The sequence below is a fragment of the Nyctibius grandis genome, chromosome 3, assembly GCF_013368605.1.
Source record: "Nyctibius grandis isolate bNycGra1 chromosome 3, bNycGra1.pri, whole genome shotgun sequence".
NCBI classification, from domain to species: domain Eukaryota; kingdom Metazoa; phylum Chordata; class Aves; order Nyctibiiformes; family Nyctibiidae; genus Nyctibius; species Nyctibius grandis.
In genome coordinates this window covers 39,507,315-39,532,935 of record NC_090660.1, presented here as the reverse complement: position 1 = coordinate 39,532,935, position 25,621 = coordinate 39,507,315, and the positions used below count along the sequence as shown (strand labels likewise).

Sequence of the window (25,621 nt, the reverse complement as noted above, 5' to 3'; positions counted from 1 at the left end):
TGATCTTTCAAAAGTCAGAAACTATTTATCTGTATAACACATTAACTGTTTAATAGCATTAGCCATTAGAACTATGTATGGTATTAACCATAGGACTCAGAGGCAATTTTGCAGGTCTAAGCCTAATTATCAGGAACTGTAGAGTTATGGTGTTTTTGCAGCTACTTTTATCAATTCACCTTTAAATCTCACTGAATAAGGCTATCAGAATTATTTTATAAGACCCGTGAGATGATTGATATTAAGGCCATCTTAAGTATTTTTTTATCAAACGGTTTACATAACTTTTCTGCAGTTTTGTGTGGTTGATGTTAAACAGTCCAGAATTGTACGGGTCATTCTGCTTTATTTTTTGAAAATGGGCAGAACATGAATGCTTTTTTATTTCTCAAGAACTTCTTTTCTATTCAAAGATTTATTAAACCCTAAACTTAGGTACTTCCTTAGCCAACTCTGTCAAGATCCCAGGGTGCAAATTAGCCAGACTCTTCATTAAAAAAATTCCAGGTTTGCTCGGAACAGAAGATTCCCCGTAGACCTGACAAACACCTCTCCATGTGATGGGAGTACGACGTCGTGCAGCTTCGAGGTCCGGCAGGGATGTCCAATAGATACTATTGATCGCCCGCGCCGTTACTGCTGGAGCACCCAAGAACCGTCTCCCCCTCTGAAAGGTTCCCCTTATCCCTTTTGTTTTCCAGTTTCCTTAAAAATTCCCCTCAGCCGCCCCACGCCCAGCAGTACCCCCGCTCTGCGGCCCGAGCCAGCTGACAGCCCCGGCCCCGGCCCCGGGCCGCACCTGAGCGGCGGCGGCAGGTCCCCGTCGCCACCTCGGCCGCTGGAGCCCCCTCAGCCGCCCGCCGCGACACCCTCTCTGGTTCCATTCGTGGCCCGGCGTTAGCGCGGCAGCGTCCCCCGCCCCCCCCCGCCACCCCTCCGCGAGCGCAGCCGGGCGGTGCCGCCTCAGCCCGCCGGGCTGGGGGCGCCTCGGGGGGCGGCGGGCGGGGCCGCCCTCCCGGCATGCCCCGAGGGGAATGGGCGGCGGGCGGGTGGGCCGGTGGCCGCGCTAGTGCGCGCGCGGCGGCGGCACGCGGCGGAGGGAGGGCGGGTGCGCGCACACCGCCCCCCGCCCCCCCAACAGACGCGGAAACCGGCGCCCAGCCGAGCCGCTGTAGCCGGCGCGCAGGGCGCATGCGCGGGCCCCCAGGAGGGCGGGGGCCGGTATCTAGGGGCGAGCGAGCTGGCCGCCGGTGCCCGCCCGTCGCCGCCGCTACTCGGGGACTAGCGGTCGCTGCGCAGCGCCCGCGCCCTCTGCGCGTAGCCCTGCCCCGCCATGAAGTTGAGCAGCCGCGGCCGGGGATGCTGCGTGGCCGGCAGCCGGGAGCGCGGGCCGCCGCCACGGAGCCCCTTCGTGCACCAGCTGCGCTTCAGCCCCCTGGAGAAAGCCAAGGTAGGGGTGTGCAGGGCCCGGCCCCCCCCCATTCTGCCGCTGCCGCCGCCTCCTCCTCCTTCCGCGGGTCCCTCGGTGCAGCGGCTGGCGGGCTGCGGCGGGCGGGGGCACCCTGCCGCCGGCGCTTTGTGAGGCGCCGGGGGCGGCGGGACGGGGGAAAACTGATGCGTGCGTGTGTGTGTGTGTGTGTGTGTGTGTGTGTGTGTGTGTGCGCGCGCGCCCAAGCCGGGCGGGCGGGGGCGGCGCGGGGCCCGGGGTGGGGGGCGGGGGGCCGGGGGCGGCCGTGAGGCGCGGGGTCGGTAGCGGCGCGGGGGCTCGGGGCCAGCGGCCGCTGCAGCGCCCGCCGCTCGCAGGGCGTGCTCCTTAACTTCTTCACCGCTGCTTTCTTCAGAAAGAAATATTGTTTAAAAAAAAAAAGGTTTTGTGTTGGGTTTTTTTTTTTTAAGTGGGGGGCAGGGGAGCAGCCCTGTGGAGGCACTGTTGTCCAGCGTCAAGTGAGGGTGTGCCTGGGCCGAGGCATCCCGCGCATCTGAAGTTTGGCCCGTGGGTAAATTATCCCTGCGGCATAATTTACGCATTGTACAGGTATCGTGAGATGACAGGGATCGGTATTAAAATGCAAATTTGCAGTTGCATGGCTTTTTGTTTCTTTTTTTTTTTTTTTTTTTTTTTTTTATGCCCCGCGTCTCTGCCTCACCTCACACAGTGAGCAGTAGGTGGCTGGATATTCAGAGTGCGTGGCCCACGTCTTAGGCTTTCGATAAGATCTGGGTCACTTGCTGGATGAGGAAATGCTGTCAAAGGCTCACCTAATAACGGGTTGGCCATTTCTATTACTTTCATTGCTGTAGTACTTCAGTTCCTTAAAGCTGTTGTTCTGGGGGCCTAACAGCCTACAGTACTTATCAACGTGGAAATTAAGATCCACTAATATTGAACCTCTCGGATCAAGGCACTTTAGACGACTGTAATTTAATTTACGTTCTGAGCGAAGTTCATTGTTGCATTGCCCTGTTGCTGTCCAGATACTTAACACAAGACATGTGTGGCCTGACTTACAGAACATCAGAATGTGCCTCATGTTAAGTATACAGCAGGCAAGGAATTCATAGTGGACTCCAGTGGAAAAGGTTTTTACTTTTTTTTTAATAAAGTTTTCCAGTGTATTCAGTGGTTACTGATAAATTTCTCTTTGAATGGAAGAAAGGAGAAAAGGTTTGTGTCATTTGTCTCATTCAGTTTATACCTAGAGCTTCCTCAATAAATCACATAGTTGTAATGAATTCTTTTCCATGTAACCTTACTTTGTTCCTTAAGTTATGTTTTCTCTGTAATTAATGAGGTGGAATTCTTATCACGGACCAGAGAGAAGCAAAGATAGCATGTGTTCATATGGACTAGGATCGTATCTAATTATAACAATGACAATGTTTTATTTTGCAGTGTTAATGTATCTTTTTAAGGTTGCTTTCTATTTGGTTATTTATAAGGAATTTAAAAAAATACCGTTGGGAGGGCAGAGCACCAGTTTCAGGTTTTGCAGTATTGAGTCTCGTAGGAGCTACTAGCATTGCTGGTCTGTTGTTGGTCCTAACAGACCTTTAGCTGCTTCACCAGTGAAGTGACTGGCCATAGAACATACCTGCCTTCTGTGTGGGCTGCCCTGTACATCCATCTGAGACATGAGCTTTGCCACTGAGTTTGAAGGATTTGCTATTTTCAGTGAAAACTGTAAGATGTGTTAAAAGCTCGCTAGTTTTTTGCAGTGTGCAGGCCAAAGGAATAGACTCACCAAAGAGGGTAGCTCGGTCTTGCTTTATAAGTGAGCAACCTTTTATTGATGTACAGCGGCAGAGAGTTCTTTAACCCAGCCTTTCTTGCAGTCCTATTTTTGCAGTTTTATGTGAGGAAAAAGCACACAAGCTGACATACAGAACTGTGATAGATTTTCTTCTTTGCCTTAATCATGCTCTCTTAACCTCTTTGCTGATTAAAAGAAAAGCTGTGCTTGAGATAGAGGCTGTTAAAGAAAAGCTGTGGAACTGTTCCACTTAGGAGAAATGCTGCTCTCCCACAAGGGGAGACTTCTTGAATGGGGAGGCTGCTTTACAGTCAATTTACAGCAGTGTGCGTTCTCTTCCATACAGTCCTGGCCAGTTACTTCATACCGAACCTCAGTATTACAGCTGAACTCACTTCCTGTTCAGCTGTAGGCACATATTGTGTCTCAAGTCTTTCTGTCTGCTCTGTGAATCTAACAGGAGTGAGTTCTGGGATTGCAAAGCCTATTGAGGAAGGTGAGGAACCTGCAGGGACTAGAGGTACTGAAGAAGTTGTTGAGCACAGGGGACTGGGAGACAAGACTGCTTTGTCTGTTGCTAATGGTCTGCCAGATAGCCCCATTATCTTCACTGCCACCTCATCTCTCCCTCATCCTGCACTCTGCAAGAGGTTAGATTAGCTTTTTTGCTCATTAACACAATCAAAGTAAATGCATTTTAGAACATTTCAGCCTGAGACTGTGGGAGTGAAAAAAGGTAGAAAGAAAGAAGACAAAACAACCACAAAGAGGAAGAACGGCAAAAAGAAATCCATTTGAGTGCCAAGGAATTGTTCACATCATTTTTTATTGGCTTTATAAAAACTACGAGGTAACAGGAGTGTAAAAGCAGTAAGGCTGTTTGAGGACTGAGTCTCATGCTTCCTGTAGAAATGATGGTTATTTCACTCTGATCTGAAGGTGACAGTGGGGGTCATTCTTGAAGCTACCTACTTTATTTCAGTACTATAATAAAAAGATTCTTTCTGGAAGAAAGAGAGACATTATTTCATTAATGATGAATTTTGTTCATCCGAACATCATCTGGGCACCTATCACATAAGTCAAAGCTCTTGATTCTAGTTATCTCTGAAGAACAGGCAGAAGCATTACTGGAGCTGTCACAAGGTGTTCATAGCTTTGTTTCCCTGCCACTTAAAAACACAATATGATGCCATTTTCCTTGCTCCCAGTGTTTCTGGCCCTTTTATTGCACCAATGCTGGTGTTCCTTTGGTGCCTTAGTGAGCTGATTTGCCTCATTAAACCAGCAGATTATTGTGTTTTTCTGTACTCTGATTGTTTCCTTTTTGCTGGGATTACTTTTATTCAGTCTAATGAGCTCTATTGGCTCGTTGCAAGCTCAGATAAGTGCTAGAGCTGACTCAAGGGGAGGATTGAGGGGAAAGTGAACAGGACCACCATCTTTAGCAGCAATGATCTGTTAGATTGGCTTAGTTGCACATGAAAATTTCTGCTCCTGTATTTGTCTCCATGATTGTGTCAGTCAGGGAACTTGCAGAGTGGGAAAGTGGGTAGTAAGAGAATTGTTGAGGGATGAATTCCTAGCTCTTCCAGTGCCATCTTTGGTTAATTGAGGCTATAGGGGTGATGATAGTGAGGAAGTGAAAGTGTGGGGCAAGATGCAGTCTCTATGTGATATGATTAAAAGAAAAATCACAACCTCTACCGTGTTAAATATGCAGTTCATTGTTCTATTTTCTTTGTTCAATGTGACCATTACTTTGTAATAAGTCATGGAAATTTTATTGTGAATAAACTGGTTTTTAATGATGTTTCTCACTGTATCGCTAATTTCAAAGATGCATTTTTTTTCAGCTTCTCTGTGGATGAGAGGTATGGTACTGACTTTCAAGACAAGAAATAGAGACATACTGGAGGAGAAACAAGGGTGCTCTGTGATTCTCTTGCTCAGTGTTTAGATATGTAGGAGCTAAAGTTTTGGAGAACTTAAAAAGGACTTAAGTTCCTATTTTATACTGTCATTGTAACTTCATACTCAAATCTGAATGCAGAGTCTTTAAACAAGGAGAACATATAATACCTATTTAGTTTAAGTGACTTGCCTTACATCAGACTGAAGCCCTTCTGATAGAAGAGTATAGTTTCCCAGGGCAGCCTTCTCTTACAAGCTGTAAGACCATCCTCTCCCTTCCTGCTGTCCATGGGTCTTTCACAGCATACACTTCAACTTCTGAAAAACTAAGTAGGATCCTGTAGAGCAGCAAATGCTAAATGAGCTGTAGTCAAACCCCTCTTGAGAAAATTGGTCATGAGCTGAACCTCCCAAGGTACAGCTTGGGATGGACCTTTAGGGTTTTTTTTGAATATATCTCAAACACGGATGTTTACGTATGACTTATTACCAGATAGAATTCGTGATTTTAATAGAAAACGTGTCTGAGTGAATGTCCTAAATATGTAGAAATACGATCACAGAAATAACATGTCTGTACAAGGTCAGACCAGGAATGTATGTCTCCTGCATTCTCATCTCTGACAGTGGCCAGTGGGGACAGGATTTTCTCCCTTTTTCTGTCTGACACTACTACTGTACGTAGGTTTCACAGGATAGAAGCTTGCTTACCCAGGAAGGTGTCTGAATGTAGATGTATACTGAACTACTTTTCAAATGTCAGTGTCTTTGTTGATTCCTAACCTTCTTCAGGGGCCAAACATACTACTTCTCTCTCTCTTACCAAATTTCTTCTGTGGACAGGTACTACACTACCACCCGCTAAAAAAGAGGCTCGTGTCACAGCCAGACCCTGTACACCTGTGCACTTGCAACTGCTTCTGGCTGGCCATTTCCACCACTGCTGTCTCTGGACACAGAAGACCAAGAGGCGTTTCCTACACACTTATGCAGTCTTTCACAACCTTATGGATGCAACTACTGTTTCCGTTCTGTGGTGGCTCTAAAGTGATCAAGATACAAATGATTGCTACAGAGATGCAAAGGACTGAATAGCTCACCACCAGTCACCTGCCATTCAGCTTTGCCCTGGTATAGGAGGAGATTTTGAGGAGTGAGAGGGAGAGTTTGTGAATTGCAGAGGACTGTCCCCTCACCTGCATTTTGTTTCCCTTTTTTCTTAACAGCTGGTCCTTCTCATTTTATGAGCCTAGAAGGCGGCTGCTCTCTCTTCTCCAGTTTGCAGATGAATGCTCCCCTATTTGCCGCCAGACATGGCGGTCTTGTCTATGGATGCAGAGTTGCATGAGTTGATATGACTTCAGTGCTCATCTGACCATTGCAGTTTAGGAAATTGTACTGATTCATCTGGGAAACTAACCTATCTAAAAAAAAAATTCCGTTTCCTTTTGATTCTGCAAACTGAAGCAGTCTACCCAGGGACTGCAATCCTGTTTTGAGGAGTGAGACTGTGGTTGTTATGAGACGATGGTGCCAATCTGGATCATCACTATAAAGTGTGGCATTGCAGTGGGCTGGTAGTTTAGGGTTTGAAACTGGTAGCTTAGGCTTTTCTCCTGCTATGTGTTCCCTGCCTCTACCCTAGATCTAGAGATTTGTGCAGCTAACAGGGTGAGTTGGTTATTGAGCTGTTTTGGGAAGTGAGAGGAAGCAGGAACTGATCAATGGAAAATGAGCAGCATGATGACTAGATCTGCATCAGGGAAGAGAAGAAGAATATGAATAATGCTTTCCACAGCAGCCTGGAGATGCATCAGATTAAGCACAACATGAGACAGCACCTTATCCCTTGTTACTCATCTTTGCCCAGCCATTGTGATGCTGAAAAGTACTTTTCTACCTCATCTGGTGGACCTGTGAATATGAAGCATATTTCTTTTTGAATTCTTTTTCTTTACATGGCCCTTCTATTTCAGAGCGTCTTCATTTTCTGATAGCCTCCATTGTGCAGCTCAAGGAGCATTGGTGCTACCCCAGTCAGCTTCAAAGTTTTCTGTTCCCTCTCTCTCCCTTAGCCAGTCATCTGAGTCTGTACCCTCCTCCACTTTAAGAGCTTTTTTTCTTTCTTCCTGTCCTTTGAGTGAGAAAGATGGGACTCTTGGCTCCTGGAACTGTTTCCTGGAGCAAGTGGATCATTGCACAGATAGTTGCTAAGTTGTGTTTTCTGGAGGACAGTTGGGAACAACTCCAGACACCTTGGGAAAGGCCCTACTTTTGTGAGAATTCTTCAAAAGACTGTAGGAGACAGTGTGACATGTCTTTCACCAAAGTTTAAGGCAGAGGGCTGACTGGCTTGGAATGGGCTCTCCAAGAACCAGAGTGCTGGGAGGAGGTGCAGAAGCAACTAGGTTCACTGTGGCTTCCCAGAGGAGGATAACTTCTTGAAAACCTCTGCTTTGCAAAGGGGTTGTGCCTTTTAGCACAGACCTGGAACTTGAACTCGTATGTATGTCTGGATGTTTGTCCAGAGGTGTCTCTGCACAGTGTTCCCCACTGTGGTTCCCCACAGCTTCTGGTTCCAAGAACATACAACAGAGGGACTGGTGCTTACCCAGTCCTGGAAGAGCTTTCCAGGTTGGGCTCTGTATTGCTGTGTGAATGCACCAGGCTGAAGAAGTGCGTGTCACTGGCTGGGAGCTGCTGTGATGGACTGACTTCTCTGTAGTGCAGTAAGATTTACAACACACCCATGCTAAATATTTACTTAATGTGAGGCTGCAGAAAGGGAAAAGAGCATGCGGATGTATTCACTGACAAACACAGGGTCTGAAGAAGCGTGGAAAGCAAAGACTGCATTAGCTTTAAAGAGTGTGCTGTGTTTCAGCTGTAATGAAGATTGGTGAATACAAAATTGTTATGCGTACACCACAATTATTTGTTTGGAACTGAAGCGTATTCTGCTGTTTTTAACATTAGATATTTTTAATTTAAGACTTCAGATCAGTTTCTAGGAGTCGCTGACTTTTTCAGTCCGAGATTGTGTTAGAATAACGCATTTGTTTTGGATTTTGCAGATTGCCTTCATGACCTTGACTCTGTTTCCTATCCGACTCTTTTTTGCTGCTTTCATGATGTTGCTGGCCTGGCCTTTTGCGTTCGTTGCTTCAATGGGATCTGACGAGCAAGAGCTTGAAAAGCCCCTCTCCTGGTGGCGAAAGTGAGTCACTGATGTGGTGAAATACTGACAGAATCATTATTTAGTTCAGCAGTTTGAAATAGAGGGGATTGGAAATACCTGATATCTGTCCCACAGACCTGCTTTTCTCTTCAAAAGAAAACTAAAAATTATTATTTCAACACTTTCCTCAGATGGGAAGCTAAAAATGCTTCAACTGTTTGACTTACCAAGTGACCCAAGAGTTACAGGGAGAAAAACTGATCATCTCTGGCCTCTTATCTTTATTGAGGATGTAGTGTGAAGCTTCATTGTGACATCCTTCAATTTCAGTTATTCCTGTAATGTCAGCTTCTTGTTATGAAAATTGACACTATGGAATGTGCCCAGATTTCATATTCTAAATTGTTTTAAACTGCTTCATGCCATTGTTTGCTACCCTGTGATGAATTGACAAAACTTAGGTTAATTCTTGGAGGGCTTGCCTCATGCTTTGGTGCTTATTAATAAGTCTGTGTTTGCTTTGCTATTGGAATGCTAAATAAGGTAGAATGTAAGACAGTGTTCACCCATCTGTGAAAACTGCTGTTTAAGGAGCAAGGAAGGAGTGTATTGCCTCTTCTGTAGGGAACTTCAAAATGAGGAGCTGGCACTAACATGAGGGAAGCTGATTGTATTTTGCATCACAGGAAGGAAGGAGGTTGAGAACCACAGAGGCATGTCACTTCACATTTCATTTGGAATGATATCCGTACAATAACTAAAGGAATAATGGACTGCCTTCAATCTTGCATACAGTTATTTTGAAGCTTTTTAGATTGTCCCATTTAGATTGTTCCATTTCATCCAGTTTTCAGCGTCACCCTGCTGTCCAGCCTCCAGTCCCTGTGAGTGTAACAATTTGTGGTGTTTGGTTTTGGCACTCTGTTGGTTCAAAGTAAATGTTTCTCTTTTTATTACTGTCAGGGTTTAAAAAACAAGCAAACAAAACCCCAACAAAAAAAAAACCCAAAACAAAAAAATAACCAAAACACTTTAGGAGGAGATGGGGAAAAGGGAAGAAAGTAAAATATTTCCAAAATTCCCAGATGTGTTCTGTATGCGTCCCTGTGTTTGAGATCTCTGCCCTACATTTCTCCACTGTTTTGTTTGGGTAAACTCAAACCCAAGAATCAGGGTTGTTGCATTCTAGCAATATCCTAATAGCATTTTTCAGAACTCAGTTTATTGGAGCTTTTTTTGGTGTTACTGGAAAGCAGTATTAGACATTGTATAGAAGAAACTCAGCAGTCATAGTCTGAATCAAAATCAATTTAGTGATAAATGCCAATCTTACTGTGATTAAAAAGCATTAATATTCAGGCATGAAATGAAATTGAATGGCATCTTACCTTGAAAGCGGTCTTAAATCTGCTGAGAAAGAGAAAAGGTCTATGCAGTGTTCCTTCTCTGTTTAAGCAGCATATCCAATCTGTACTTTTGTTGTGCTTATAAAGTTTTAATGTAACATTTTTCCTTTCATTATTTTAAGGTATTCTTGTGGAAGCATGACTGTTTTCTCAACTCTTTATAGGATAGTGGATGTTTTGCTGAAAGCAATCATGAGAATGATGTGGCTTGCTGGTGGATTCCACTGGATAAATGTGAAAGGCAGACGGGCGTTGCCAGCAGAAGCAGCAATATTAACTGTGGCTCCCCATTCTTCCTACTTTGATGCCATTCCAGTAACTATGACCTTCGCCTCCATTGTGATGAAAGCAGAAAGCAAAGATATTCCTGTTTGGGGAAGTAAGTTGGTAGTTACTTAATTTTTCAAGAACAATTAAAAATGATTACTTAGGAAGTTCACTGGTTGTGTATGAGAAGGCTTGAAACACAAAGAAAATTTTACTGTAATCTATGGTCAGGTTTTTTTTTTTTACTGGTCTACTTTGAATGTCAATAGAAAAAATTGTGGAGTGTTGGGTTTTTTTCCCCTTTCTTTAAAGTTGAATCATTGTACAAAGTCAAAACAATCCTATGGAACTCATGGTTAAATTTGCAGTGAAATTGCAATGTGTTAAGACCCGACAAATAGAAAGGCAAGTTAGGACGGGGCTATAGAAGCAAAGGGTGGACCTATAGAGAAAGTCCACCAAAGTCCACTTGGTGCAAATTGGGATGCCATCCCAGAAATGTGGTTTAGGAATGTTGTCTGCTCTGAATAGACCCTGCCTTGAGGGAGTGCTGCTAATCCTTCATGCATCATCAGTAGGCTTGTTTCAGGCAGGGTGTGAGATGAGCAAGAGCAGATTGTTGTGCACTCAGATTTAGTCATTAAAAAATGCAGATGCCCAAGTCAGTAGTGTTTGAATACTATCTTTGGAATCATCAGTGTAGATTCTCACAAAGGCTTGAGAGAGACCTGTGATTTTTGGTGCAGCTGTGCCAAAAAAAAATGTATAAGTGTTCAGGCTTATAGACTTCTAACCAAAGTCTGTGTGGAAGCATTTTGGAGAAACCCACCATGTTGTGTCTTGGGACCAGCAAAGCTCAAAGAATCTTCCTGTGTCTTGTGTAGATTTTAAGAGTAGTATAAAAAGGACAAAAGATTTTACTTTGGCCTTGAGTAGGGACTCTTTAATTTAAAAGTCTAAACAAAAGCTTTTTGTTCCTTTGCAACGAAGTGGAATCAGGCTGTTGGTGTTGACATCCTCCTAAAATTTCATTAGTCAATGTGGTTTTAAGGACACGTTCAAAACTGGAAGCCGAGACATGACCACCATGGCCACATGGTGAGTGCTTACATCTGGAAGCTTCATGTAGGGAATCTCTTCATATAAAGGTCTCTCTGTATCAGGTAGAGCTCAGGCCAGAACCGTAGCTATGTGTTGATTCCATTGAATGTCTGACTAATAGACGTCAGTAAAAGTTTGTGGCAGTGAAAAATCTGTGTAAAAATGAACACATGCTTTGAACAAAAATGGTGTAGAGGTGTTTTTAAAAACAAATGTACACAAACAAGCATAGTGTGAAAACAAAAAGAAATTGAACTCCCTTGTCCAATATTGAACGAAGATAGTGTTGTGAGACAGTATGTTGATATTCGTATATGGTATAGGTGTATCCAGGCCAACTTGGGCTTTAGGTGCAGTCCAATCATAGAAGCAGAGGCAGATTTACCATCTCTCTCAGCTGACTCAATTGACTGTTTACTAATTGCTAGCTCAACAAAATAAAGTAGTCCAGGTGGAGCTCTCCTTTACTTGCAGCTGGACTGTTTGGAGGACCCAAACTAGATGAGGTAACTCCAGGACATGTTGTTGTGTTACTGAAATGTGATGAAACAGCAGAATGGCATTTGACAGAATGCTATAAAGCTGCTTAACTATTGCACATAATAGATTCAGTGGGGACTAGTGGGAAAGCCTGAGGAGGATCTGTAGGTATATGGAGTTGTAGTTACACTGAGTGTAGCACAAATAATGCATATCGAGTAATTCAAACTACTTCCTGTGTACCTAATTTAATTTTAAGGTAACTTTTAAAGGATTCAATTGGAAGTCTAGACTTACTACAGTAAATTTAAAAAACAGTTCACTTGATTTTGTTCATCTGTGAGCAAAACCAGTTACAAAAGAATGGAAAACCCAGAAAACTACATATAGTGATTTGATGGAATATTACTAGACTGTACAGTGCAGTCAAGTAAATGAGTACTTTGTCCTGTGTAGCTCCATTCGCTTTATGTCATGCAGCCACAAAAATTATGTAGTCTCTTATGAAGTGTTCAAGAAAAATGCCACAGGAGTGAGGCATGGCAAAGGTTGTAACTGGGATTCAGAGTTCAAGAACTTTTTTTGGTTTTAGAGGAATACTTTTATATGAGCAACATTAATTACAGTAGTTTGTGTTATTAAAGTAAATGGACCTTAACAGAGAGGTAAGTAATCACTGCAATGATTAGTTTGGCTTAAAATTTAGTGAAAACTTGCCAGTGCAGTGAATTTGTGATTTTTTTTTTTTTTTTTTTTTTTTTAATTGCTTGAAAGAGGTTTTCTGTGAAGCAGATGGTACTGACTATCCTCTCCTCCTTTGATCTCATATTTTAATTCCAGTGTTATTTACACTTCATGCACACACAAAAAATGTATTTCATGTTTTTGGACCACTGGTATTTCTGTTATGCTATCTGTGAAAAGGTGGTCATGTTTTTCTTCGATTGCATGGCGAATTGTCAACACTCTAGACATTCATCTAGAATTTATGCCAGAGAGGTCAGAATTGTTTTTTACATTCTTCAGTTTTGTAAAGCTTGCGAACTTCTTGTACCATCCCCAGTGAAGTTTTGGAGCCAGCCGTTGATAATCCTAACATTGCTATCTCTGAATTGAATCTTGCTAATAGTCATTCAGAATATTCTGGGAAGTTTTGAACAAAGTACGTTCATTTAACTCTGTGAGCAGACTTCAGCGTATGAAAAATGAAACAGCAGAGGAAATTCAAAGATAATTTCCAATGGTGAGGACTTTGGGTGAAGAGTGGGTCTTCATCCAGAATATCCAAATATGATATAAATAAATTGGCTTTTTTGATGTAATGACAGTGTTTATCAGGACATTGTATGTTGTGTACCAGAGGGATCAGGTGCTTCAGCAGGCACAAGAAGATCTGATTGCTAACTGGTTACCAAGACTGGTTCCGAAAGTATCTTAATAGGTTTCTGGAGCAGCTGCCTGTATTATTGTACCCTTAGTTTGCCAGTCATGGAATATTAAGCTTTTGATCCGCTTTTAGGTCCAGATGATTAAAAGCCTGTTCTTTATGGGATTGGAAGTATTCCACAAGTGTGTTTGTGTATGAGTGTTTTATTGCTTTCTAACCTGAAGGCAGGTCTCGTGGACCACAAAGTCCCCATTTCAGAAGCAGTCTTGTGACTCTTTCAGGCAACTTCCTTCTTTATAGGAAAACAAAGAAAATAAAAACCAGATTAAAAAATGCTGTTTTGCTCTGACAAAAGTGTTATAACCTCTTCAGTTAGCAGTTAGTAGTGAAGAAAATTACCTGCTTGGCACGCACACTAGGTTAACAAACTCTGGGGAGGAATTGCCCAAATATGGATGAGATTTCAATGATCACCAAAAAAATCAGTACCTGATAAGTAGAGAATGCCAGAACAGACGGAGCACATCACCACGATGCTGAAGAAGGACATGTATTTCTGCACAATGGCTTTCCAGAGTTGGTAGGTTGGAGATGTGAAGTGCGCTGGACCACTTCAGTGTAAAGTGTGCAGCCCAGGAAAGATGACATCTAGGAATTTGTTGCACCGTACCATTGGCTGAAGAACTTAGATCAGTTCATTCATCAGCACAGGTCCTTAAATTTTCCTGTTTTGTATACTGGACCCCACTTCAAGTCAACAAGCTTTTTGCATAAATTCTAGATAGTTACATGTCGCTGGTAAAGCAACCTGGATAAAAGTTATTTTTCATTATTGGTCAGTGCTACTGCAGAAATACTTCAATAAGAAGGAAAAAGGATTTGTCAGTAAATATGATTTGGTGGGGATTTTGTTGGACAACTTTTGTGACTCAAACATCTTCTGTGGTCTAAACTTCTAAAAACTAAATTTAAAGTGATGAGCTAATTTAAACTTCAAGCAACTTCTCAACATCTGTAACCTCACCCTCTGAAAAAGAGAGGAAGTTGGTACCTGTGAAAGGAATGGGGGGGATATGTTAGCTTAAGTTTATAAGGGGGAAGGAGGTCATTTGTATTTGGCAGAATACAGAAGAGCTATAGAGGAAGGGAGAATCATACTGTGCTGTAAAAATTATCAATTCTATTGTGGGCATTTTTTTTACATCTAGTAAACTTATGATTTTTTTGTTCAAACTCATCTTTTGAAAGTGCTTTGTAGGCCTTTCTTGAGCATCATCACTAAGAAACAAGAAATAAGTAATTCCATGGGAAATATTTATGCTGTGGTAGCTGGGTATGTTTTCATCTCAGAACTTAAAAAATGCCAAATTACTTACTCATCAGCTCTGTTATGCAACCTAATCCTACCCCTCCCCCCACACCATACCTTCAGAAGTACACAAGGAAGAGAACTGTGGTAGACTCATAGCTCTTCAGTGAGGATCTCACATTTAAATATTTCTGAGATTCATCAAAACAGTCCTTAAACCCCTTAAACCAGCAGGAAAAACCTGCTGTAAGGTGAAGTCATCACAGATTTCTTTTCTTTATATGCTGTAAATCAGCAGCTTAAACACTGTTAAGGTCACCAGCTTGAATGCCAACATCCTATGCTATGTAGGCATTGTAGCCTGCCTTGAGTAAACAAATGAGTTCAGTGGAGCATCTTGAAGTTATTGCCGAGTTTATCCATTTCATCCTCCCCTTTAAAAACTTGTTTCAAAATTAAATGTTTCCTTCAGGCTGTGGGCACCCAGATGGTCCTTCAATATTTCAGTCCTCACAGGAGCTCTCTTGGAGAGACTTAAAACACCGTCACCTGTGTATTACAGGTATGCCTTTACTGTTTGGTTTGGAATCCTGGACTTGTTGGATTATATTTTTTTGCCATGAATTCAGTAACAATTGCTTACCATTTAAACTGCTGCTAGAATGCCCAAACCACCATCACTTTTTTTAAGCATCCTAGTTAATATCATTTATGGAAGTTACTAAGTATAGCATATAGGAAACCTGCAAACCAACACAACTACCTTCATAAAATGCTTTTTTAGACTGGCAGCAGAAAGCTAAAACGTACAGCCATGCTCTTGTACAGGTATTGCAGGTGTGAGAGCAAACAGCAATCTTTGTGATATGAAAAGAGTCTTTGTCCCTCAAGAAGTCCTTAAAGGGAATAGATCACGTTTTGAAAGTCCAACCCAAATACAACAGGACTTACTTCTGTTAAAGCTAGAGAGAACGCTGATTATTTACCTCCCACTGCTGACCTCTCCTTGTCCTACAGACTGCATGTTTCCTGCCTTTCTCTTTAGAAATAGGGAGAAGAACTTTCCCATTAACACTGCCTCGATACCAGGAATACTTGGTATCTGTTCTGTCAGGTGGTCCATCTGCTAAGCATTTAGTCAAACTCAGAGAAGTTGTTCTCAACACGTTTAGCTTAAGTGGTTGGTTCAGGCCTGGGTCAAAAAAATATGTATTTCTGTGTATGATTGTTGCTCTAATAAGATACTACCACTAACTTTACAGTTCTCATGTAAAGTACCATGACTACAATAACATTATTTCTGTAAGAACGATATAACTCCAAGTGGAAAAGATGCTAATTTTGGTTGACTTCAGTTTTGTGCATTGATACAACTTTGTGTAGTTGTTGTGTGTGGGTTTGAGTTCTTTTCATTTTTAAAGTCTCTGTGTCCATATACACAGGAAGCCATTTTATTCTGGAACCTTAATGGGTTTTTTTCCCATAACCTTCAGAAGACTTCTGAGCCCCTTGCAGATTTCTTTTCTTCTTTTCTCTCCAGAAAAGAGCAGTTTTCATATTGGATATTGCTTCATTAGAAAAGGTGTGAGTTCAGAACTTTGTGACCATGTTCATTTGAGTAAAACAACTCTTAAAAACTAAGCCCAAGATAGTGCTTTTCCAGCCTTTAACCTTCATGTTTTTGCAAGCCCTAAATACAAAATGCACAAGAGGGCAACGGCTATTAGAAAAATAATCTGTATTTTTTCCCGTAGTAGGAAAATCAAGGAGTAAACACTTTAAATGGATATCGCACTGCAAGTCTACCTGTATGACACAGGCTACCTCCATGTTAAGTGCAAACAGAGCCAGTTGTACTGGCACTATAGGCTGCCATCTCAGTGTATCAGAGGAACGTATGTGATGGGATTTTGTGGTGTTTGGGGGAGAGGACAAGTGAAAGGCTCAGCTTCAGCATTCTCTACTTTTGCAGCAGATCTGTCACTCTGTTGCTGTTTCTTCAGTGGTGAAAATGTAACTGCCTACTCAAAAGTGTGTGTATGGATACATTTTAGAAGAACGGTATTTAGTGCCAGGTTGCCTTTGGGTTGCTTTTTGTGTTCTCTGACACCTTGTGGTGATGCTGCTAGTATGCCTTTATCTACTATGCACTTGTAACTGTCAAGCATAATTTAAATGGTTTGTTACAATACTTTCTTCTATTGTATGTTAAATAGCACTTTATGTCTTGATTTGAAACAAGCTTTCCTCACCCACATTTAACTGGAAATAAGTGAAATATCTTCTTTTTTCCCTGTTATTCTGTGAAGTTCATTGACACCAATTTTATGTGTTCAGCTCATCAGAAAGAAACTTTTTTTTGCTTATGCATCAGCTGGTGCTTGAAATGATTACATGGGAATTATGGTTCTGAAATCAGTTGGAGCTGCCACCCTGCACTTAATTAAAGGAATACTGGATTTTTGCAGGCTCTCTTAAAAAAGGCTATTTTGTGCACTTTCCCTTGGTTAGCATATCTGTGGCATTCTGGCTGCCCTGCAAGGCAGAGGTTTTGATGAATTACTGGCAGTACTGTTTAAATTGCAGGCACCTGCCTAAGAAGGTGGAGTACAGCATGTGTCACCTGTCTTCAAGACTACTTGTAATGAGCTGAAATTGGGGGTAAGAGTGACTACATCAAGTAGGACTGACACTGCTAGAGAAAAAACTGGAATAACAATACTGTCAAGGTTAATTTTGTGAATTGAGGGATTGTCTGCCATCGCCCACTAGAATTTATAATTTAAAGGTGGTTTTAATGGAGTGAGAGGAGATGGGCAAGCACATCTTTCAGTGTCTCTGAATACTTGAGCTGTAGTCGTCACTGCCTGGTTACAAGTGGTCTTGGACAGTTAAATTGATGAGCAGAGAAGGTTAAGGTTATGTTCCGTTTATTAAGCATTTTGCAGAGTTCTGCTTGTTTGCTTTAGTTGCTTAGTATGCCAGCTGTCTGAAGCATTTTCATGCATGCTGCTTTTTGTTCCTGCCCTGACTTAGCTCTAGTCCTGCTTATTCTTTGCCTCGTGTACTACCTTACACAGTATTGTCTCCAGGCCTCCCTATGTTTTGACTTCTGACCACAGTCTCATCTTGTCCACCTATTTGGTATGTTTCTCAGCTTCTCTTTACAGACCTTTGGCCCTGCTCCTGACTATTCCTTGTGCAGATCAAAGTGGTGCAGCCTTTAAATTTTCAGATTCCTGTCTATTTACTGAACATGAAAATATGTGATGAGAGTAAAGGTCTGTGTAGCCTTGTGTTCTGTTTTCAAAAGTGGTTACGAAAAGAGTATATGAGGAAAGGCAAGTACAGAGCTAGCTTTCCCTTGGTATGTGCTTTCAGCTTCTTACTGATGACTGAGTTTCAATTTTACTTAAATTGTTGGACCTAGCCACTAAGGGCCTGGTAGTTGGTGTCTTACAGGATCTTAAGTTGTTTATTGTTAAAACAAGAATTCTGTCAGCTTTGTAGTCTGATCCCTAAGGAAGTAAGACTTATTATGATCACCCTGTCCATTAGGCTAAGATTTGATGTGATGGGTTGAAATAGTGATGGCTTCACACATATTTGAAAGAAAGGTAATGGTTTAAAAGATATTAAGTTCTGCAAGCTGCATGAAAATAGCGTCTGAACCCTGACAAAAGAAATGAACTTACCTTGCAGCCTATTTTGTATCATATAATTCAACAGGCAGGACAAATCCATAGGAAACCAAGCTTTCAGTTGTCTCTGTTCTTTTTCAGCGCACCATAATAGTTTTTCCTTTGCATGTGGGTGTGTGGCTGTCTGTGGTGGTGTCCGTTTGTAAGATAACTTGCAGTGTGTTATTTTGGAGCTTAGTAGCATTGCAGTAGCCTGCTTTTGGGAAGGTTGTAACAGTAAAGCTCCCAGGTTAACACTGCTTGCCTGTCCCATTTTCAGATATAAATTACATTAGTGGTTAGAGACTCAAAATTGGTAAGTTGTCTATAGTGTGATGTTTCTGTCATACTGCCCTAAGTAAAATCTATCTGCTTGCTCAATTTCATGTGTTACAAAGAAGACCTTGCTTGCAGCATGTCCTCAGATAAGAGCGTTGGAGCTTTGGACTTATCTTGTTCATTCCTTGGCCTGAAGTAACCTGAATTCCATCATTTGGGCCTAATGTAAAAGAAACTTCAGGGTGAAGGCTGAGGGTGTTTGAGTCTTTTATGCTTTCTTTTACTCGATAATGTTGGTTTTGCTATGGAATAGTAATTTGCAGCAGTAGGGGAAACTCGGGATTAGCATCACTAAGAAACAAAATGAACAGTTACGAACGAAGTGTGGTTTCCTTTGCGTTTTTTATTGCTTTTTCTGGTTTTTTGTTTGTTTTTTCTATTTTTTGTGAATAGTTGTCTTGTGGTCTGTTTTGGGTTTTTTTTGTTTGTTTTATTTTTTTTTTTACCTTCCCACAGCAGTAACCCCAGCTGGCCCATGATGATCTTTGCTCCCCTAACAAGCACTGTTCTATAGATATTGTCTAAGAGCAGGCATGTAGGAAAAAAGGGCAGGAGTGTGGTAACTTTTTTTGCTGATACACTGTGTCCTAAGCTACAGCACCTTGTGGGATAAAAGCAGTATTTCAAGGGCTGGCTGAATGTTTGGGAACTTGTAAGGTATGATGGATTAGTTTCACAGAACCATAGCAGGATTTTGGTTAGTTGCTGGCTAAACTGCCAGTGGGGTAACACCGGAACCAGCAGTTTTTGCTGAGTACAGGACTGTAATTCCTTACACTGTTTTTTTCTTCACACTTTAAGTACTGGCTGACCCATTAATGCGAGCAAATCTATCCTTGACAAAGAAGATTATGCAACTAGTGTCAGCAAACTCATCTTGCGGTGGTCGGAAACATGAAAACTGTATTTTATATTTGTGTATTAGGCAAACAAGATAGCTAATGATTTAGTGACTAATGAACCTTCAAATAAGATTACAAGATACAAAAAAAAATAAGAAGATATTTGAAGACAACCTGCATAAATAAAATCATGAAGTAGTATATTTGAAGATGCTTCTCTTGTGCTTTTTGACACTGCGGAAGAGTTGTATATGCTACTTGTTATTTTATAAGCAGGCCTCAGTCTGTCCTTGTGACAGACATGCATGGAGAGGAAATTGTGAATTGATTTCTGTTTCTTGCTCATGCTCATTTTGACTTTGGCTATGGATAAGAGGTTTCCCACTGAGCCAGGAAGAGGATGCTTGAGATCTGATTCATCTAGTATGAGGAACAGGAAAACAGGTGACAGCTCAGAAAATAAGTATGCATTTTCTTTGATACTGATTCCCCAGAAAAGATAACATAATCCATGTATGGAATACCTTTAATGGTGTACCTTCAGTGAAGCTGAGCTGCCATAGAAGACAAAAGCTCTAAAGCCAGGGGCAGTTTGACCCACAGGATGTCTTTTGGAAGCACTTGCATAGGGAGTTTCCTGGTACTTTACTGGGTTGGGAGTGGCTATAGATTTTGTGATTTTTGTGGCGGGAGGAAATGGCCTGTCCTCAGCCACAGCTGCTTTGTTGCAGAAAACTATGCATAATGTGTACAATCATGTTTTAAATTATCGATGATGTATGTGTATTGGTCTATTAAAAATTGAGCAAGTACAAAGTGCCAAAATTGTAAAAATGGTTTTTCTCATAGGAATTCATGAAAATATTCCAATAAAACTGCAATAATTCAACTAAGTATTTAAGTTTGTAGTGTAATATAGTAAAGTAGTTATGTACTTGTATGAAAATTTTTGTCCAGAGGACTGTTGGAAGGTGGGGGGGAATCTTTTTCAAATAAAGAGGAAATAAAGGCTGGTTTGCATGTTTTTGTTTTCCCTCCTCTTCAGCTCTAATTAAATACATCCGACCAGTATTTGTATCTCGGTCAGACCAGGATTCTCGCAGGAAAACTGTTGAAGAGATAAAGAGGCGTGCTCAGTCAGATGGTAAATGGCCACAGGTACTGTATACTACTACTGTGTGATGGATGGTATTTGGCATTTCTAGGCTGTGGATATGCAGTTTACTTTTTTCCTTGTGGGGTGCTGTAGATGGTTTGTAGGGGTGGGATTCACCCTCCCTCTTTATAGAAGATATAGTGTAAGATTCTTATCTCTACAAAACTCCAGCTTTTCATTGCAGTGTGTCAGGGGGAGACTGGGTAAGTACAGGGGAAGACAGCGCTATTAAGTGATACTAAATGGACAGACCGCAGCAGGTTTAGAAGGTCCTCTAACAAAAAAATAATCAGGTGCTCAGCAGAATGCCTGAGGGATTATTGTGTGTTCTTGCCCAGATTTTGGCATACTGTCATTGTTGGAGGAGCGATACTGACCAAGACAGCCCAAGCAATTCAGATATTCCAGTAACCGGAGTACACCTCTATTGGACCACGTGATGAAAAACATTGCTAAAATAAGTGGCTCAGGGTTTTTTCTGCACCTGAAATGTGACTGTTTATAATGTACCTTGGAAGAGAGTAATGGGAAGGAAGGGATAACTGCCTAAGGTCTCAATTTTCTGGAAGCACGTGATTATTTTGAAAATATGAAACCCTTATGAATTTTTGAGATTAAGATACAGTATGTCTTTCATGGCATTGTTACTACTGCAGTGGTTACATCAGCATACTGGACTACAGAAACATTATGAACAGTTATAAACAATGTGACAGAAAGGTGATACAGAGCTTTCACATCATGACTTTCATCAATAGATTTCAAAGCACTTTTTAAAAGTAAATATTCTTACTTACAGATGGAGAAACTGAGTTGCAGAGCTGAAGTGATTTCCAGAATATCTAGATATCTAGCAAGCTAATACCAGAGTGGGCAATAAAACTAGTAATGTTAATTCTAGTCCATTGCTTTGTCCCCTTATGATATGTGTTTATTTCCTTTAAATGTCTTGTTCTGTAACTCAGCAAAATTTCAGCAGTTCTTGGCTTTTAGCTGTCTGAAATGTTGTTGGGTTTGTTTTGTTTTTTTGGTTTTTGTTTTGTTTTGTTTTTTTTACAATCTAACCTCTTCCTCTGAATTCAGTTCAACTTGAGCATTTTTTACCTTGTTAGAATTCTGTTTAGATATTTTCGGCCTCTGTTATTCTGATATCTGTACACATGCCAAGTAATAGATGCAAAAAGAAAATAACAATCTTCCTTTTCTTAGCCTGTACACAGGTAGCTTTAAAGCAGGAATTTTGTTTTGGTGCAAAACAGAATATAATATTTTTACGAGCACCAAAACCTTTTGTGAAAATTCTCTTGTACTCACAAGTGTTTCTGGTCGCTGTCAATGTTCCAATCAAATAGAGTTATTATCAGAGGTCAAGAAAGAGGAAAATTCACAGATAAAGAAAAATATTTTTACTGTTAAGACAGAACTTTACTTGACTTCTTTACTGAGCACTATTTTTTTTTTACTCTAACAGAACTGTTTTTCCTTGAAACCTTTTTTTACTGTAATCAGTTAATATTAGCTTTGAAAAGATGTGTTTATAAATAAATCCACATTGAAATAGTTCTTAAAAGTCAACTTTTTTTTTTTACTTTAAGATAATGATATTCCCAGAGGGCACTTGCACAAACCGATCCTGTCTAATTACATTTAAGCCTGGTAGGTATGATGCTCATTTCTCTGTTCTCTACAGAATGTTCTTGTATCTTCATTTTCTGAAATATCACTTGCATTGTAATTTGCTTGCTCTTGCAGAAGTTGAGTTAAAAATCTTGCAGTAGGGTGGAATTGGAATAGAAATTTACTGATGCTACAAAAGCATTGTAGTCCCACAGTTGAGCAAAATATTTTAGATAATTCAGATCTTTTCTTGGCGTCTGAGATGCATATGAGCTGGAGGACTAATGTTTCTTACTGGGTTTTTTGTTTGTGGATGTCTTTTTTGTTTTGTTTTTTTTTTTTGTTTTTGTTTTTTTTCCTTGCTGACTCCATTTCCATTTTGGTTCTGTCATGCACCATTTAGATACACTATAAAGCTTAAGGTATCAGTGTGTATTTATGTCAGGCTGCTGCAGCATTTGTTGCTGTGTTGTATGTAGTTGGTTCTTTTCCAGCTGTTCTGTTGTGCTTTCTGGTGAAGATGGCACAAGAATCTTTCCAGTGTAGCACTGAGAGGCTGTGATTTTTTTTTTTTACAGTATTTTTTTATTTAACATCCACATTCTAAGCTTTTTTCCAGTTAGTATCACCCTTTTAGCTTATCAAATTAGTAGAGGGTATAACACTGAATATTGTTGCAGCTGTAAACTGCAGGTGCCATAGGGAGAAATGCCAATACTGCAGTTGAACGACCACTGTGTGGTGTAAACTTGCCTTTGTGATGTAGGTAGGGAGATGGTGAATGAGGAGGCTGCAGTGAGTGAAGCAGTTGTGAATGTATTTTTTTGACTCTTTCTAGCTCATTGTGTTCTGATCTTACTGTATGTCTTGTAAGTTGTAAGCAACACAAAATATATATCGCTATTAGAGTATCATACAATGAGTCAGCATTGTGATTCCTTACACTGACTCATTTGGCTGAAGGAATCTCAGTATTGTCTCCTGAACAAGCATTCAAAAAGCTTTTCTTTCTCTTCTCTCAGCTCTTACCTTTTTAGATGAATGAGTGGTGGTTACGAGAATATCTACTTCTTTCACTCTTTACTCTCTCTGTCTCTCCTGCTGCATCCTGGCCATGCTTTGAAAACCAGCCTAAATCCTTCATTAAAGCCTGATTTCCTGCCTTTTCTCTGTGCCCTAGATGTTCCAGGCACCATATACTTTCTGCCTCAAATCCACACTCTGTCTTCTCCTCTGGTCCAGTACCTGCTGCTGCCTGCCACTTGACTGTCTTATTTTTCCTACTGGAACCTGCTTCTCTATCCATCCAGCCTCCCAGAAATCCTTTCCCTCAAAATTCCTCACTTATATCAAATTACTTAAGGTCTCTATTCACGTGACTTTCAGGATGCCTTTCCCCATTCTACTCATGTGGCCTACGCTCCTTGCTCTTACTACACGGTTTTTTGGTTTTGTGTTTGTGCAAGCTACTCATACAGGGCAAGCTAGTCTAGTTTTGTTTAAATGGTGCTGTTGTCGTCTGCCACTCGGATTTTGTCATCTTTGGATTCTTTAAAAAGTTGCTTAGGCTGTTGTTCTTGGAGACTGAATAGAAAGTACCACTGGGCCAAGAACCAAATCTCTGCAGGATCCCATTCAGACAACCTTAATTTAAAGATGTTTATACTCCATTAGCAGTTACAGAATAATTGCCCAGATGTAAAAGAAGTAAAGCAAATGTAATGCTAAGAATACAATGTACTTCCATCATTTGGTTCTTAATTTTAATCAAAATATTAGGCAGAACTTAGTAAATTGCTATAAATAGCATAGTTTGAGTGAAACTGTCTTTGTTAATTGTTTTCACAATAAAAAGATGTTTAGAGAAATCTTGAGCAAGATAGTTATCATGCTTGCCCATCTTTGTGCTAGAAACCAAGAAAATGATTAGCAAATGACGCTTGTGCTACTTACTTATCAGAACTGTAGTTTTCATGTGAAACAAGCAATGCTTCTGTACAATAGCTCTAGTTCAATACTTTCTAACTATTAGATTTTCCGTAGCTACAGAATAGAATTTACATAATAACTTCTGTTATTTCAGAGGTTATAAATTTCCTATAAATCAGTGTTGCTCAGCTAAAAATAGAAAGCTTCTTTTGCATAGGTTCTTCACCAGAAATTACTGCTGACCACAGGGAATATATTGACTTAACTCTCTTGCACATACTCATATGTTTTTTTTAATCCTTTAACAGCTGAATTTGGTACTGGGCTTTGACTTGTGTACATGACAATTTATATAAGTGGGAGATGATAATTTAAAGAGTGTAAGCAAGCATTCTTAATTATTTATCTCCTGAAAAGTTGGGTATACATTGTCATTTTCCAGTGCTTGCTTTTTAGATTACTTTTGAGGCTACTTTCAGATCTTATTTTTTCACTGTCAACTAATTCCTGTGCCTATCAGCCCATTAAATGCATAATTTTTTTCTTTGCTGCAATAAATTTCTTCTGTACCAAAATGCACTATAAAGTAATTATGTGTCATGTGTGCCTTCTAGGAGCGTTTATTCCTGGAGTTCCTGTGCAGCCAGTGGTTTTACGTTACCCAAACAAACTGGTAAGTTCAGCTTGTATTGTAGTTGGAAATAAGGGGCATTTTCCTCTTCCAATAAGGGGCATTGGCACTTCTGTAGTGTCTTAGGTTAGGTAATCAGGTTTAGAAATTTGGAAAGCATTAATAAATGCATATTGGCTAAGTATGTATTTCTTAAGCCTCTAACAATATAAATAGTCATAACTGAGACTGTTTGAATGTTTCTGCTTTTATTAGGTTACTCCTAAACAGCACTCTGAAGGTTAAGGTTGTCATAAGAAATACTGTACAAATGACAAGACAGATGTCAATTTCTGTCTAGAATCTGTGTTCCTATGTGCTCCCTGTTACTGCAGTGTGTGCTGGAGAGTTTTCTTAGTATCGTTTATTGCTGGAAGATGCTTCTGCACCTCCTGCCTGTGGGGATGTTAGTCACAAATTAACACAACTAGCTAAATGGTAATAGTTTTCAGTGCCTTACTGAGTCATTTAATCTCCTGTGGTCTGCTTCCAGTAAGCATTAATGGGGTGGGGGTGTGATAATTACTCTTTGATTTTTAGGTTAACTGGGGGGCTGCAGAAGAGTTGCAGCAAAGTTAGGATTAGGAGAGGAAGGAGGAGTGTGATATGATTCATGAAGGTGACGTTTATTTTGGCTAGGATGCAGCTAAGAATTAGGTAGCAAGTAAGAACAATAGGGAGAGAACATTGGTTTTCATACACTAAGACAGCATTTCTAGCAAACTTTGTCTCTGGCTTCCTATTGGTTGTCTTGTTTGACCGCTGCATATTATCATTTTAGGTTTAGAAAGGAATTTCTTATTAAGATCTCTGTTTAGCCAGTGAATTCCAGATATGCAGTGTGCAGTCGCCCCACTGTTTTAGCTTGATCTGCCTGCTCTGATTTACCTTCAGAGCTCTGAGTTCCACAGTACAAATGAGAACAGTCTTGGACTTGAGTGCACCTGACTCTTTTGGGAGGCTTTTCGAGATCAGAGCCTAAGGTGAATGTAGCAGGTGTGTGCACTCTTACATGTTTATTTCCTTGTACTCTGTTCAAGAACTAGTGAAAGTACTGCTGTTCTGCCATGGACTGAAACGTGGCAAAAGTGATGA

The 25,621-nt window shown here is 40.9% G+C and overlaps 1 protein-coding gene across 1 annotated transcript in view; it reads left to right on the top strand.

Moving 5' to 3' along the window:
* Nucleotides 1–1,318: 1,318 nt before the first annotated feature.
* Nucleotides 1,319–25,621, top strand: part of LPCAT1 (lysophosphatidylcholine acyltransferase 1) — a 63,146-nt gene continuing 38,843 nt past the window's right edge. The window contains exons 1-6 of the mRNA XM_068396698.1: nucleotides 1,319–1,450; nucleotides 8,240–8,382; nucleotides 9,914–10,128; nucleotides 20,200–20,312; nucleotides 21,906–21,966; nucleotides 24,471–24,529. Of these exons, the coding sequence (XP_068252799.1) occupies nucleotides 1,334–1,450; nucleotides 8,240–8,382; nucleotides 9,914–10,128; nucleotides 20,200–20,312; nucleotides 21,906–21,966; nucleotides 24,471–24,529 (708 nt within the window). The 5' untranslated portion in view covers nucleotides 1,319–1,333. The remainder of the gene's footprint in view (nucleotides 1,451–8,239; nucleotides 8,383–9,913; nucleotides 10,129–20,199; nucleotides 20,313–21,905; nucleotides 21,967–24,470; nucleotides 24,530–25,621) is intronic.